The 16,583-nt window shown below is 38.1% G+C and overlaps 1 protein-coding gene across 13 annotated transcripts in view; it reads left to right on the forward strand.

Moving 5' to 3' along the window:
* Nucleotides 1–16,583, forward strand: part of TASP1 (taspase 1) — a 157,464-nt gene that overhangs the window by 122,004 nt on the left and 18,877 nt on the right. For 10 of the 13 annotated variants that reach the window (XM_073339577.1, XM_073339587.1, XM_073339580.2 and 7 more), the window contains 2 exons: nucleotides 98–208; nucleotides 9,460–9,533. In XM_073339577.1, the coding sequence (XP_073195678.1) occupies nucleotides 98–208; nucleotides 9,460–9,533 (185 nt within the window). Of the gene's footprint in view, nucleotides 1–97; nucleotides 209–7,936; nucleotides 8,013–9,459; nucleotides 9,534–10,129; nucleotides 11,936–16,583 lie in introns of those variants that run through there. The other 3 variants (XM_073339584.2, XM_073339586.1, XR_012158326.1) reach the window with 3 other exon arrangements.

Genomic DNA, 16,583 nt, shown 5'->3' on the forward strand with positions numbered 1-16,583 from the left:
TCTTCCGCCCTAGGTGGCCAGTTTAAAGGGGGGGGGGAATTAAAAAAACATCCTTTTGCAAGTAACAACTCCTTCTCTACCACCCAATTCTACCTAGGTTCACCTTTTCTAGCCAATGAAGATGGTGTACTCGGTGGAGTGATAGTTCTTCGATCTTGCAGATGTTCTGCAGAGCCTGACTCTTTACAAGAAAAGCAGACTCTACTAGGTAAGAAGATTTTTGTATAGTTTTATTGTGAACAGGAGGTGCTAAACTCATGAACCAAGCAAGGGGTGAAATAAAAATCACATGTACTACTACCAATTGAAAGCCATAAATAGGGGCACTTGGCGTAAAAGAGAAGCATCTGTCATTGAAATACAGGAATGCTCTGGGGGAGGGACAGAGTGGAAGTTGTAAATATTTTCTGTTTTTGAAAATTGTGGGTGAGACCATGCCTCTTAAATTGCCATTTGTGAACTTAAATATGATCCGTATTGGTCTATGGAGCCAGAGCCCTTTTTAGACAGAGTGTAGATAATAGTAATATTTGCATTTTAATTGCTTGGATTCTTTTTTTTAAAATATTTTTAAAACACTCTCTCCCAATATAGAGCATCACATTTCTGGTCAAGAAAGATGCATGCACATACATCCTGCTGTTAAAGCTGCTCAGTGCATTGCATGCCAAGATGTGCTATATAAGAATGTTTACCTCTTCATTCTTGGAGACCAAAATGTGTATGATGGTTTGGAACATGGACTTGAAATTTGGCAGATTGGCCAAGGGTCTCTAGGCTCCTAGAGTCAGAAATTCCTTTGGCTAACCCCCCATGAAAATCAATCCAGAAAAGCTACAGCACTGACATTTGCGTGTGCACAGTAGTACTTAACATGTTTGCTCCTGAAATGCCTAATTATTCAGCCTACGCTGTGGACTTCCCCCCCTACTGTGCCTCCAGACAGATGTCACACAGACAAAATGAGTCATTCTCGTCTTCCTGCTACTGTTGCATTTCTCCCATCAAAATACTCTTTGGACTAGGAGAATTTGCACTGGTCTGGGAACCAGAAGACCATATGTTTGTCTTGCCTCCTCTGCTGATTGATAATAAAATCTGTGCACATTGCAACCCTTGCAGCTTCATTGCTATTCTGGAAGGGAGACAAGTCCCACCATTTTACAGAATGATTAACAGTCACTTGTGTCAGATGTGAGAATAGAACCCAGAGACCAAATTTCCCACTTCTGTTCCAGCCCCTTTATGCTGCCTGAGCATTGCAAAAGGGGTGGAATCTGGCTGCAGCTACCAAGTTGATAATTCCTTCATCAGACGGTAACTGTGTGTTAATGATCCTGGCTTCTACACCAGGACTTTCCCTCTGCACCCCAGTGTAGAAGCAATGAAAGGGGAAATGGGAGAAGGTGGAGCAGCAGATTTCTGCTCATGTTGTGCCAATAGACAACTAGTGTATGGTCTCTTAACTATCATAGCTAGTTGTCCATAAGTTACAACTGCGTGGGGGTTAATATAAACTGGCGGGGGAGGGATAGCTCAGTGGTTTGAGCATCGGCCTGCTAAACCCAGGGTTGTGAGTTCAATCCTTGAGGTGGCCATTTAGGGATCTGGGGCAAAAATTGGGGATTGGTCCTGCTTTGAGCAGAGGGTTGGACTAGATGGCCTCCTGAAGTCCCTTCCAACCCTGATATTCTGTGAATATAAATTTATGTTGGAGCTGGAGCAGCTTGAGAATTGGAGCGATAACCAGTCACACATTACCGCTTAGAAAGAACCTGCCAAGTGTATATCTAGGTATATTGTCTGTAAAAAGAGCTATTCCTGCATATGTAACCACAGTTTCATTATTGTTCCTTTTTAGTGGCTGGCCCAAAGATCACTACTGCTGCCAGCAAATAGAGTTGGCAGTTAGTCTTTTAATTCAATTAGTAGAGGTTTTCATGGAAATTAGTGACAACGGGGAATGTTCTGATCATGTAGTATGACCTTCTGCATTAATGTTGGCTATAGACCCTCACCCAATTTCTGAATCAAGCCTGTAACTTCTGACTGAGCTAATTTCAAAGCTACATCTATACTACAAGCTAGGGGTGTGATGCCCCGCTTGCGTACGCATACTCAACTCGCTCTCATCTGAGCTCGCGTGCAAAAAACATAGCAGCGCAGCAGCGGCATGCGCAGTGGCAGTGATGGTACGAGCTAGCCGCCCCAGTAGGTACCCACGGGCTTCAGGCTGGTTTGTGCTTGGTGCGGCTAGCCTGTGCCACCACGGCCGCTGACTGTGCTACTGTGGTGATGCTGCTATTTTTAGTGTGCTAGCTCAGATGAGAGCGAGCAGGAAGTATGTGTACATGAGCTGGAAATCATACTCACAGCCTATAATGTAGACACAGCCCGTCTGAATTTGTCTGGTTTAAACTTCTAACCATTGGATCTCGTTCTACCTTTTTCTGCTCTTAATATCTTCTCTATGTAGGTACCTAGGCTCCGCCTAATCTTCTCTTAGATAAACTAAATACGTTGAGCTTCAGCCTTGTACTATAAGATGTGTTTTCAAGGCCTGAAATTATTGTAGCTCTTTTCTGAAACCGTTCCGATTTTTCAACCTCTTCTTTTGAAGTGGATTTGCCAGCAGTGGACACAATATTCTGGTAACTGTTTTGCTAAAGCTGTATGCAGAAGTAATATCACCTCTCCACTCTTACTTGGTAGTCACCTGTTTATGCATCCAATGATTACTTTAGCCCAACTGTGCTCTGAGAGGTGAGAGTCGATTGTTTATTTGCCATGATCTCAAAGTCTCTTTGTTTCAATACGTCCAGAATACAGTACACCATCTTGTAACACGTGTTCTTTGTTCCAAGAGTAGTCAGGAAGGAGTTACACAATAACAAAAGGAAACAAATATGCACTCAGGATAAAATCAATAGGTTGAGAACAAAATTAACCAAAACACCGAAAAGATGTGAAGAGAAGAAAATCTTTAATTGTCTACACAGCAGTGCTAGAGGCCTGGGTAATAAACAAGAGGAATTGTAATTGCTTATTTATGAGCAAAAATTTGACTTAGTTGGTATTATTGAAACCTGGTGGGATGATTCCCATGATTGGAATGTTAAAATCAATGGTTATAACCTATTTAGGAAGGATTGAATGAGCAAAAGGAGAGGGTTATCAAAAGTGACAGCCTGTTCCAACTCATTGATAGTGTAGAAGAAAATGTCTGGAATGCTTATGGATCAGTGTCCTAACAGATAATGTACAAGATGGGGTATTAGTTGGTGTCTGCTACAGAGCATGAAATCACAGTACTGGATAGTATGACCAGCTGCTAAAGCACCTATCTATAATCTGTGATGGTGGGGAAGTTTAGTGATCATAGGGTGAGGAAGACTTCAATCTGAATGACATATGCTAGAGGTCTCGTGCTGGCAGTCCTAAAACATCCTTAGAATTTCTAAGTACTAGAAATAACAATTTCCTAACAAAGTGTTGCATACAGCATGGGGGAAGTCTTTATTTAGAGCTTGTCTTGACCTGAGGAATTGATCAGAGAACTGAAAATTAGTGATAGTTTATGTAGATGTGATCATGACTTTATCACATTTGGTATGTGTGAACAGAATAAAGTCCAAACCTGTAATATATATACTTGATGCTTTGAAAGGGCCAGTTTCACAGTGCTTAAAATAATTGAGCCAGATCAGATGGGAGAAAGAATTTAAACTGAAAAATGTGAATGATAATTGAGAATTGTTTAAGAACGTTTTACTAGATGCCCCAAAAGCCACAATTGAGAGAAATCCATGCAGCTTTAAAAAACAAAAAACACATAGTGGCTTAGAGAGGAAGTGAAGGCAGCTTATATGGAAGAAATGGGAAATTGATAGCTTCTGGTTTATGTTCATTACTAGGAATTTGTATTTTAATGAGGAGGTAGACTGTAAGGAAATCAGAACTGATGGAACTGAAAAAAAAAACAGAATCTGTTCAGGTTAAAATCACCGGGGGGGGGAAGATAACAAAGGCTCCATTGGGATAGCACTTGGGGTCTGCTATAGACCTCCAGGATCTGATTTGCATATGGTTAGAGACCTCTTTAATATTTTAAATGAAATGAATACTTCTGAGAATTGTGTGATTGTTGGAGACTTTAATTTCCCATGTATAAACTGGAGGACAAATGCTATTAATAATGGTAGGTCCCAGAGATTCCTGGATTTGGTAGCTGACGGATTTCTTCAGCAAATAGGCACCAGCCAACAAGAAGTGATTCCCTTTTAGATTTAGTACTCGTAAGTAGCGAGGACCTCATAGAAAAACTGGTTGTAGAGGAAAGGCTTGGTTTGAGTGAACATGAGCTAATTCAGTTTAAACTAAATGGGAGGAGAAACAAAAATAGGTCTGCAACTAGGGTCTTTGATTTCAAAAGGGCAAACTTTAAAAAATTAAGGGAATTTGTTAGGGAAGTGGACTGGACTGAAGAACTGAAGGATCTGAATGTAGAGGAGACTTGGAATTACTTAAATCAAAGTTGCAGAAGCTGTCTGATGCCTGCATCACAAGCAAAGGGGAAAATGTGCAGGGAAGAGTTGCAGACCAAGCTGGATGAGCAAGCATCTCAAACTGCTTATTAAGAGAAAGCAGAACGCCTACAGGAAATGGAAGATGGGAAGGATGAGCGCGGTGTAAGCTACCTCTTGGAGGTTAGAAAGTGTAGGGGGAAAGTGAGAACTCCCAAAAGCCAAAGAGAGCTTAAAGTTGCAAAGGAAACTAAAACCAACAGTAAATTATCTATAGCCATATAAATAAAGAGAAAACAAAGAAAGAAGAAGTGGGGCCACTAAGCACTGAAGATGGGTTGGAGGATAAAGATAATCTAGGCATGGCCCAACTCCTAAATGAATACTTTGCCTCAGTTTTTAATAATGGTAGTAAGGACCTTATGGGTAGTGTAAGAGTGGCTAATAGAAATAAGAATAGGGAAGTAGAAATTATCACAGCTGAGTTGGAAGTCAAACTCAAACAGCTTAATGAGACCAAATCGAGGACTCAGATAATCTCCATCCAAGAATATTAAAGGAACTGGCACTGCTATGGCACTCATCAGCATAGTGTCAATGCTTCACAGATAGCAATAAAATTATCTTCACAACCACCCCTGTGAGCTGCGCAGGTCTGTATACCCATTTTACATATGGAGAATTAAGGCACAGAGGAATCAAGTATAATTGACAAAATATCCACTAATTTGGGGTGCCCCCACTTGAGACACCTAGGGCCTGATTTTTAGTAGTACTTAGCATTTTTCTAACACTTTATATATTCAAGGCACAGTTCCTACTGAATTCAGTTGCAGTTATGAGGCTCTGGACTTTTGCAAATCTGATTTCATGTGTCTCAAATTGGGCACCCAGAAAATGAGGAATTCTCAAATAGTGGCCAACTGTGACAGATTTTGGTTTGTGACTTGCTCAACATCACATAAAAATTCTGGTGGAGATAGAATGTGAGTATGTTATTAATAACAACAAGAATTAAACTCTTTAGAACAGGAACAGTTTCCATTGTGTTTATGTAGTGCTTAGCACAGTATGGGCTGGTCCATGACTGAGGCTTCTAAGTACTATAATAATAATAATAGATAATAAAGGTTGCATGGGCAACCTTAATTCTAGCATGTGTTAACTCTTGAATGCTTGACTCTGCAACCTTAATTCTGTTTTAATGTAGTTTTTGTGTGTGTAATTTTTGAGCATTTAAACAAAGCAAAAATGAATAAATTTAAAAGGTTTCCACCTGAATATCTCCCATCTACTGCATGGGTCATCTGTAGGTTTGGGATCTATAGATCTCCACCATGGACCACTGCCATTTGAGGTAGTGAAACAGCTACTAGCAGGGGATGACTAGTATCAGTTTTCAGTGGGATTCACAGATATTTGATGTGAGAGGAATGTTGAGACTTGGAAATCCTGGGTTGAATTCCATGTGATGCATGGAAGTGTTCTCTAGTGCAGTGGTCTCCAAAGTGGGGTGCGCAGGACTATCCGTGGGGGTGCGCAGCAGGAGGAGTGCTGCCGAAGGAACGCCGCCAGCACGGAGGCAGCAGAGCTCCTGGATCTTTGATTCTTTGGCGGCACGCTCTTCTTTTTTTTTTGCTGCCCCAGAGCTGTAGTATGAAAGGTTGTCTCTCTCACCAGCAAAATCATAGAATCAGAGGATTAGAAGGGACCACGAGGTACCAACAGAAATTGGGCCAGTAGAAGATGTTACCTCACCCACCTTGTCTCAAAGATATTTTTTGTAATTTGCCATTCTTCAGCTGGCCAAAGAGGTCTCACTCTTCTAACAGTGGAGCACACTGTCCTTACTGCATTTCCCAGACGTTGCTATCCCAAGAAACCAAAGATCTGTGAGATGAATCCTCATGGTTCTTCTGACACTATATTGGATGTAAAGGAACAGTGGGTGATATGTCATAGAGGGACATAGGGAGGTTTTTTGCGGGGAGGAGTGTCTTTTTGGCACATAATAGTTTCTTAGCATTGATATTATAACAATTCTTCAAAAACTGCTAGAGAAACAATGGGAGGCGTTCTTCTGATTTTTAACATGTTAATGTAGTTATAGCTTGATTTTTTCCAAAGACTGTGATCATCCCTCCCAGTGATGTCAGTTGTACCTCTATAAGGTCAGCACCTTTGATAATCAGGCCACTTGTTGTTAGTCAACCATTTAAAAAGTCAAAACTATTAAAATATGTAATTCCTGAGTCAAAATTGGGTATTGCTGAACATATGCAAGATCTTGTAAATGCAGTTTACACTTTGCAACACAAAAAATGGATGAATTAGCAATAGGATTATATGCTGCTGTAAGAACTTGACATTACTGACATGTAATGGGAAGTATGCCAAGAAATCAACACTGTCTGCATGAAGGAGTTAATAGAACTAAAATGTAAGCATGAGGAGACATGAAAGAACAGCATGTGACATTGTATGTGAATTAAATTAACCTTTCACTTAACACATTTGGGAGCAAGATTAATATCTTGTGTCTGAACAATATTTAACAATAGTGACAAGTCTTCCCTTTCAAACATCTTAGTGCTGTCACTATCATTATTCAGTGATGATATTTACTTTTTCCTTGCACCCCATGCCCTTATCATGTATTCTAGTGGCAATTTATGGAGATTCATGTCTGCAACTCACTTTGTATCAAGCTGAGAATGTACCCTTAGATTTGTATTAAGATTATTTTGTCCTTCTGCATATCTAATTACCTGCATGATTAACTAAGTTGACTATACTAAACAATTACTTTGGCTATCTGAAAATTTAAATTACTCTTAATGTCATACTATCACATGGCACTGATGCATCTTGCTTTTGTAAGCATATGTTTCAAGCGATAATGAGCAATATTAAGGTTGGTACTCTCGCCTCTTAAAAATTCTTTAAAATTATAGAGGAAAAAATTAATATAATTGAACTTCTTAAGTCAAGGTCAAAGGCTTCTCCAAAGATGTTTTCCTATTGTACTTTTTCCAAGTTTTATCAGTGGAGGTAAGGGTCTTGGGAATTTCTAAAGTAGAATCAGATTTTTAAACTGCATAATTCAGATGACATTGTTAGATATAAATCAGCATAGATATAAAGATCCAAAAGGGATCTACTGTGCACTCTCAGTTCTTGAAGAACAACAAATTATTTTTTTACAAATGACAAGTCACATGCTGGATATTCATATAAGTTATTGGTTTTGTGTGTCTTTTATTTTGTGTGTGTGTGTCTTTCTTTTTTTCTTAAAGAGCTGAAATAAACATACAAGGAAAGTTGAGCATTTTTGGTTTTAATGAACTGTGCTATTCCGAATCTGTTCAGAGCAGTGAATTTACATACATTTGAGATCTTGATTTTAATTCTAGCACTTCGAGAAACTAACACTATCTGCAGCTTGAAGAAACTCATCATGAACACACACACAGCAACTCAGCTGTGAAGGTGCAGTAGTAAAATTCACAACTATTATGTAGAACGTAGGTGGTGGACAATAAAGGCTAAAACATCCTTAAAACTTAATTAACAACACTTTACACATTCAGTTATAACAGTTATCAGCATTCATCCTTTTGTATTCTAAATGTATCCTGTCTAGTCTTTCTCTGCACTTTGGAAAGTAAAGTTAAAAAATGAAATGAAATTAGTTGTCCAAAAGGAGCTAATTGCCTACTTCACCTGTAGCTGAAACTTTCCAGTGTTTAAGTCTTGTTTTCAAATTCAGTTACTCAATTTCCTTAAAGAAACGGTGATTATTTAACTGTAGTCACTTATCTATTTAGAAAACTCCACAGATAGCAATAGTATAAAAAATTGCAATTTTTTTTAAAACTGGAAATGTCTATGGAAAATAATGATCTGGGAGAACTAGTGCAGTCCAGTTGTGATCCTGTTTTCTTACTATATTTGACAGTCTGTTAAGCAGATTGGCAAATTCCCTAATTAATCAATTATGGGGGAGTGAAGGACGGATCTAAGTATAGAACTCCTTTTTCTCTTATTGTTTGACTTGCACAGGTTCTGGCAATATCTTCGTCAAAATCCTCAAATTGCTCTTCTAGAATTGTCTGAATTTAAAAAGTGTTCTTTGGGATTAGTGGATGAATGTAAATGTTCCAAAGACCAATTATATTTAATCTTAGATATTGAACATTACATTTTGATGAACCCAGACTTCAAGTTCGTTAGACAGGTGAAGAGTTCTTAGTATCTATTTGATTTCTGTTTTGTACTGGAGAAAGATTTAGTTGTTTTAACACATTATTCTTTGATAGCAGGTAAGTAATCCAAGAGAGTCTGCAGTATACTACATATATTACACACAGTAGAGTTTTATGAAACTGAGCTCTGGACAGCAGAAACACTTGATATATTTGTCACAAAAATTATACATTTGAGTAGAAAAGTCTATCACAGTAAATAGGGATTATCCAGTACTAAGAATAAATCATTTTGACAGTTGAAAATTTTGTTAAGCAAGCGAGAAAAGGTAAAGTGCAGTAATATGCTTTATATATGTCTGAATTTTAACTTTAAAGAGACATTTGCAGTTTTTAGAAATCATACTGTAAAAAAAAAATTACCTACCTTACAAATAACACCTTACATAAATACAACTTAAAAATGCATGCTACTTTTCACTATATATGCCATTTATTTCTGGTTACTACAGTATTTATTTGCAAATACTACAGGGAGTGCTTAACTGCTACTTCCACTGGAATTACTTTTTTCTTGTAAATAATTCTGTTAAATTTTTATAAAAGCACCAAACCTAAACTTTAAGCTAGGTTTGAGTTGTCCCTTTAATTTCTGATTTTATTAAAAGTGAAGTTTTTCTACACTTAAAATGAATGCATTTATTTGTGACTTGTTACATTTTTTCTTATAGTGGAGTTCTTGTGGAGTCATACAACAGAGAGCATGTGTGTAGGATATATGTCAGCACAGGATGGCAAAGCAAAGGTAAGCCATAAGGAATAGGTTGTGACCTAAAAACTTCTACAATGACTTTAATTTTATTTTGAAGTCATGCGAAATAACTCAGTGTTGAAATATTATTTTAAAAGTGACATAATATAAGATTCAGTTTACTCGATTATCTGCAACCTTGCCACTGGTGGAGTGCTTTCTGCTCCTTGGCCAGGCTAGTGACCAATACTGTTAACACAAAACAGCCTTAGGATCAGACTTCTATAAAGGTCTGCAAAGAAAAGTTGTAATAATGAATTAAGGAAAAAGAAAGCTATGCATTCGTTATGAATGAGTGCATATTTTAGCATTCTGCCTGGACTTGAGTGTTCAAATCAGCTATCTCACTGGTAGTTTGCCACTCTTGGTCATTTTGATAGTGCTTTTCATTGGTGATGTGCCCTGTGTTCATTTGATATTTTAGATTTGTGTAGCTAATGTTTAAACCCTTCCTACTTCCCTTTATAGGAGGTTACTAACAACTCTGACTTCTACATTTTTGTATTTTTAAAGCCTTCTGTATTTAGATTATGATAAATCTCTTATCATTTAATTAAACTGTTTATCTGATCTTGATCCTGGCAATATAGATTGAAAACATGAATCAAAAGAAATTTACTGCTACATGTTGAAAGGAAGAGTGAAGCAGAATAGGAACTCTTCTGCTTTTAGATAAGTTAAGTAAATGGATGCTGTTTGATTATTTTTTTTAAGCATTCTAATGAGAATGAGACTTGAGACTATACTCTAGTACATAGTGTTGGGTATCTAGACATCAAGTGCATTGAATTTCCTCTTTTCACCATTTAAGGTGATCATTATTTATAGCTTCCATAGATGTGCTTGGTGCCTGACAGTTGCATAGGAAAAACACCTTTCGCAGAAGTGGTTATGTAAAGGCAAGGTCTACGGCAGTTTTATACAGATTTAGCTGTTTTGATTGGGGTGTGATATTTTTAAGGAAACAGCTATACTGAAAACTGCTAGTGTGGGTGCAGTTTATAGAGGTGCCTTATATCAGTATAGCTTGTTGCCATTCACTTACAGGAGTAGCTATGCCAGTACAACTGTATTAATCCTAGGTGGATTGTACTATTTTAACTATACTGGTGTAGTTAGATGTTACAGTTTTTGTGTGATAACAAGCCCTTAGGCAGATAATAGATGTAAAAATTGAAATACCCTATGACAGGTTGGAAATGGGAGGAATGGGTATAACACAAAAAATCCAAGCTTATTCCTAAGATCCTTTATCATAAAGAATTCAGATCAGCTTGGCAGTTTCTTGGATTTTTAATATAAGATTTTGGTTTTGCCCACATAATTGGGTATGAGACGGTGAGAACATAGCGTAGTTGAGTGTAGCGATGGAAAGTGAAACAAAAGAAAGGGATATGCCATATAGGAGTGATATGCCATGGATGAGGACAAGGCGAGCTGTTTTCAGGCATGGGGCGGTTATGGGGAGAAGACTGGAGTTGTGAGTGAGAGGCAAATGGGGCATTCTGGAGAGAAGTGTGGGCAGAGCATACAGTGTGAAAAGGAAAGCAGAAGAAGGTGAGATGCAGGCAGGAACAGAGCTGCGTAGAATTTGAACATGAGGATGAGTACAAATTGATGTGGAAACAAAACTGGAGAAGGAACTTGGTGAGAGAGCGCAGATCAGTTTTACAGCTAGAGAGATGAGATGATTTGATGAGAGCCCAGATACTTTGGGAGAAAGTTAGAGAGATGACCCCAGTAACTGTGAGCCTGAGTGATCAGGGGTGTAGTTCAGTTATCAGCAGTGTTAAATGGGGGGAGGAGATGGTTCAGAAAGATGTTTGCTTTTTGCTGTGGTTAATTAGTGAGATGTCAAGGAGGACAATTTCTCCCTTCTATGCAGTCCTGTATTTCTGTCTGAGGTAGATTTACAAGTAATTATCACAAATGTGGTATTTGAAACCATGGGAGTAGATGAGCTCATCTGAGGAATAAGTATGTAGAGAGAAACAAAGAGAAGGATACCAACAGAGGCTATGTCTACACTATGACCGAGGGGTGGGATTCCCCTGCCAGGTACACATACTCCTGCTAGCTCGCATTGAGCTCGTGCAAGTATAATTAGCAGTGTAGTCACCGCAGCACCAGCAGTGAGGGCATGGCTGAGCTGTGCCGAACCCAAGCCCACGTGAACCGATGAGAGCTACAATGAGTAAGTGTACACGAGCAAGAGAATCACATCCCTTCGCTTGTAATGTAGACAATAACCTGAGGGAAAAGGAGGAAAAGCAGCTGGTTACAGAGATGCTGATACAGCAGCCAATGGTGCATGCTTTTCTATGGCACATGTACAGCTTATTTCCTTGGATAATCAACTGGAGAGAAATGTAGTGTCACTGAGTTCTTATTTATTTTAGTTTTTTTTTTTTTTTTTTTTAAAGAATCTAGTTTCTCAAACTCAAGTTAGTGAGGCTAGAACAAGCCCAGCTGCAGATGTTCCAGAATCAGCAGTTGTGAATGTATAAACCTGCTTCATTCTTTATATTTTTGATCCTGAAATATAGTCATTAAAAGAAGTGAAATGTTAAATTATATTAGAAATAAAAGCTGATTTTGTTTACACAATAAGGCTCCTGGAGCCGGTGTGCGGAAATGTTTGTTCCTAGCTAGTGGTAGCCTACTGAAGTCTTTAGTATTTCATATGAAATCTGGTTAGTAATGAGCACCGGCAATACAGTGCCATACCCAGAGACGTTTTCCTACTCGCAGTTGCATCGTTTGACATCTGGTGTACATTGTTTTCATATTGCTGGTAAATTCTCCAGCTGGTAATCTTGATTGGGCTGACAGACACAGCTGCTTCTCTCGGTTCACTTTTAAATTATGTTTTTGACCTTCATTGAAGAAAGTTAATCCCTCTCCCTTTCTTCCTCCTTTGAGCCTGTGGCTGCAAATGCTTTCCAGAGAAAAACCACAAATGCCTTGGCTGCCGACTTCTATTGATCAAAAAATAATCTTCTGTCATAAAGGCTGGAATTTTGTTGTATTGCAAGTAAGGCTAAGTCATAGAAGGAAAGCCAGGCTTGAAATAGAACACAGTGTATTGCAAATAATTTTTTTTCTTTAAAAGAGTAAATATTTGGCAAACTTAACATTACCTGGCTGCTGTGAAAAAATAATGGTATTAGTGACATAAAGGTACAGGATAGCCATGTATAAAACTCCAGAAGCAAAATGGTCAAGCAGGTAGCATAAAATTGACTTGCTTCCCTGTTTATCCAAGTTTTTTTGCAGCCTTCACTCGTCCTGGGCTAAAGTCTATTCTGAAGTCAAGTGGTTCACATCATGACCAGTTAATGATTGAGGAATTCACAGGCAGTGCTGTTAATGATTGAGGAATTCACAGGCAGTGCATATCAATGCAGCAAGTCCATTGGTAGCAACATTTTGTAAAATGATAAGTTATTAAGAGTTGTAAAAGGAACACACTAATATTAAAATCATAATTATGTATATATTTATAGAATAATAGTTTAAGGGTCTCTTCTAGTCTTAGATCATTTAGTCTGACTTCCTGTGTGTCATAGACATTTCAATGTCACATAGCTACCCTGTATTGAACCCAAAAACATTTGTGTTTGGTTCATGCTTACCTTTCAGCAAGACATCCAGTCTTGATTTGAAGAGATGGAGAATCCCCTCTTCCTTTGGTTATTTTTTCCAATAGTTAATCTCCCTCACTGTTAAAAAATTGTGCCTAATTTCTAACTTGAATTTATCTGGCTTCAGATTCCAGCCAGTGATTCTTGTTATGCCTTTCACCACTTGATTGAAGAGCCCTTTAGTGCTCCGTATTTTCTCCCAGGGAAAGTACTTATACATTGTAATCAAGTCACCTCTCCATATTTTGGTAAACTAAACACTTTGAGTTCTAAGTCTCTCAATGTACAGCCTCAAATCACTTGTGTGGCTATTCTGAGTAACCCCTCCAATTTGTCAACATCCTTTTGAAAATGTGAACACCAGAATTGTTGACAGTAGTCTAGTATGATGGCATGTCTACACTTAAAATGTTGCTGCAGCGCAGCTATAGCCCTTCAGTGAAGATACTGCCTACGCTGATAGCAGGGCCTCTCCCATTGGCATAGGTATTCCATCTCCCTGAGAGGCAGTAGCTAGGTCAACTGGAGAATTCAATGGGTTAGGTCAGTTTTACTGTGTCACTTAGGGGTGTGGATGTTTCACACCCTTGAGCAATGTAGTATACCAATCTAATTTCCTAGTGTAGAACAGGCCTCAGTCTCACAAGTGCTCTCTACAGAGGTAAAATCACCTTCCTGCTCCTCTTCACTGCTTCCCTATTGATACATCCATGCATCTCATTAGCCCTTTTTGCCACAGCATCCCACTGGGAGCTCATGTTCAGTTGTCTGTCCACTATGACCCCTAAATCCTTCTCAGAGTTGCTGCTTTCAGGATATAGTCCTCCATACTTTAGGTATGTCCTGCATTCTGTCTTTCTAGATGTATACATTTGCATTTGTCTGTATTTAGTTGCATTTTGTTTTAATGGGCCCAGCTCACCAACCAATCTAAGTCATTCAATATCACTGCCCTGTCTTCGTCGTTATTTACAACTCCACCAATCTTTGTGTTAACCACATATGTTATTGGCAGTGATTTTATGTTTACTTTCTGATTTCTGATAAAAAATGTTGAATCATGTCAGGCCTGGTACCCATCCCAGTGGAACCCAACAAGAAACATCTCCATTAGATGATGATCCCCCATCGATAACTATGTCGTGAGATCTCTGAGCCAGTTTTTAATCCATTTAACATTTGTTTTCATATTGTATATTGCTATTTTTTTTATCAGAATTCTGTGTAGTAAGTCAAGTCAAATGCCTAGCAAAAGCCTTAAGGGTATTACATCTATGTAGTTATCTTAATGAACCAAACTTATAATTTCATTAAAGAATGAAATCAGATTTGTTTGACAAGACCTATTTTCAATAAAACCATATTGACTTCCATTAATTATATTCCTATACTTTTAGTTTTTATTAATTGAAGTCCATATCAGCTTTTCCGTTATTTTACCCAGGATTGATGTTGGGCAAGTTACCCTGGGTCATCTACTTGCCCTTTTTGAATATTGGCACAACATTTAATTTTCTGGAATTTCTCCAGTATTCCAAGATTTATTAAAAATTTAGCAACACTTTAAAGATCTCCTCAGCCAATTCTTATAGGAATCTTGGGTGCAAGTTAACCAGGCCTACTGATTTTTAAATGTTTATCCCTAGTAGATGCTATTTAACGTCCTTCTTAGTTACCAATGGAGTGGAAAATACTTAATTCTCCTCGTTTTATATGAGTAAATCATCCTACTTCTTTACAAATACAGAACAGAATTATTTACTGAACAATTTTCCCTTTATTTGCATCATTAACAATTTTACCATCTCCATGTAGTAATGGCTTCATACCACTGCTAGGATCTCTTGTTCAAAGTATACTTAAAAATTCTTCTTTACCCTTAGTTCTCCCAGCCATGATTTTTTTTCCTGATGTCTTTAGCTTCCCTTATCGATTTTGTACACTTTTCTGATTTATATGGAGTGCTGTTTATTTTCCCTGTCTTCCATTTACTTTATATATACGAATTGCTGTCTTCACTTTGCCACCGAACTAGGATGGGCTTTTAGCCTAAGTTTTTTTCCTCCTGGATTGTGGACTTTTGGCCATCTAATAAACTTTTCATAAAGGAGTCCCAATTTTCATTCATATTTTTCAGTCTAAACTTTTCTTCCCAGTCAATTTAGTTCAAGATTTTTCTCACTTTGGGAAATAAACCCTTTTGAAGTGCCAACTATTTTGGTACTGTTCTGTGCCCATATGGAATGTAATCAAGTCATGATCACTGGTCCTGAGGCCATCACCAACTTCAGTCAAGCAATAAATTAATCTTTATATGTCACTATGAGATCCAAAGTAGTTACTTCATGTTGGGGGCACTTCTGCTTGTGTTAGAATATTATCTTCTTTAATTTTTAGAAAAGCGTTTTTGTAACTCAAGTTAGACGTTTGTAATAAGGCATTTGATCGAGCCTATAACAGTAGTTCATCTCCTGTGTGTTTTCATGAACTTGTTTCTGCAGTAAATGGAAAAAAAACAAACAAAAAACTTTGAAACAAAAAGATGCACACTCTTCAGTGGTGGTGTAGCATTATTAATTGCTTTTTTAGAAAGGGAGGAGGGAATTGCAGGACTTTGGCTAAAAAGTCCTGAAACACAATACAGCTACAGTTTACAGAATGGAAAGCAGCCTTGGGGTCTAGATATATTTTTGTTCTAGCAAACAGCTCAGTTTGGTTAGTCTGTTTCCTCAAGTACCCTATATAATCTCAGGACTATTTGGTATGTATAACTCAACAAATTATAGTATTGTTAGATATTTAACAAGTGATTACTGAATATTATTTCAGAGAAACAATTAAATATAGAATGTTATGAATGGAAGGAGAAATATGCCTGTCTAGTCCATCCATGTTGGTACATGGCCTTCTTGTAAATGCTTCCTGATTGAATTGGACTATTGTTACCTTAGGGCTGGTCTCCGCTACCGGGGAGATGGATGCTGCTGCAATCCAGCCTGTCTTCTAGCTCAGTATCGTAACTATCTTATACAGGCTGCAAAGTAGCTTGGCCTTAGCCAGATGGGACATTCCTCTGCCAATAGTAAGGGTCATACACCTCTACATGTCTGTTAATATTTTAATTAGATTCCTGCCCCTCGTGAGTGTTCTATCTAAAGCAGTATGTATCAGAATTAAGTGCTACAGAATGGAAAAGGGCACCCATATTAGAGAGGATGCTGAAGGGAGTTGTGGGACTGTCTTGCCAACTACCCCTACTAAGCCAGGAGAGGGGAAGATCTGACTTATCACCACAGCCTCTTGAACACCTGATGGCCTGTGGTATCAAGGCAGCTAAGAGATCAAACTTTATCATTAAGGACAGTTTTTGATTGTCTGTAACCAGCAGAAAATTATTGAC

This window comes from Lepidochelys kempii, chromosome 3, assembly GCF_965140285.1.
Source record: "Lepidochelys kempii isolate rLepKem1 chromosome 3, rLepKem1.hap1, whole genome shotgun sequence".
In the NCBI taxonomy this organism is placed as follows: Eukaryota; Metazoa; Chordata; order Testudines; family Cheloniidae; genus Lepidochelys; species Lepidochelys kempii.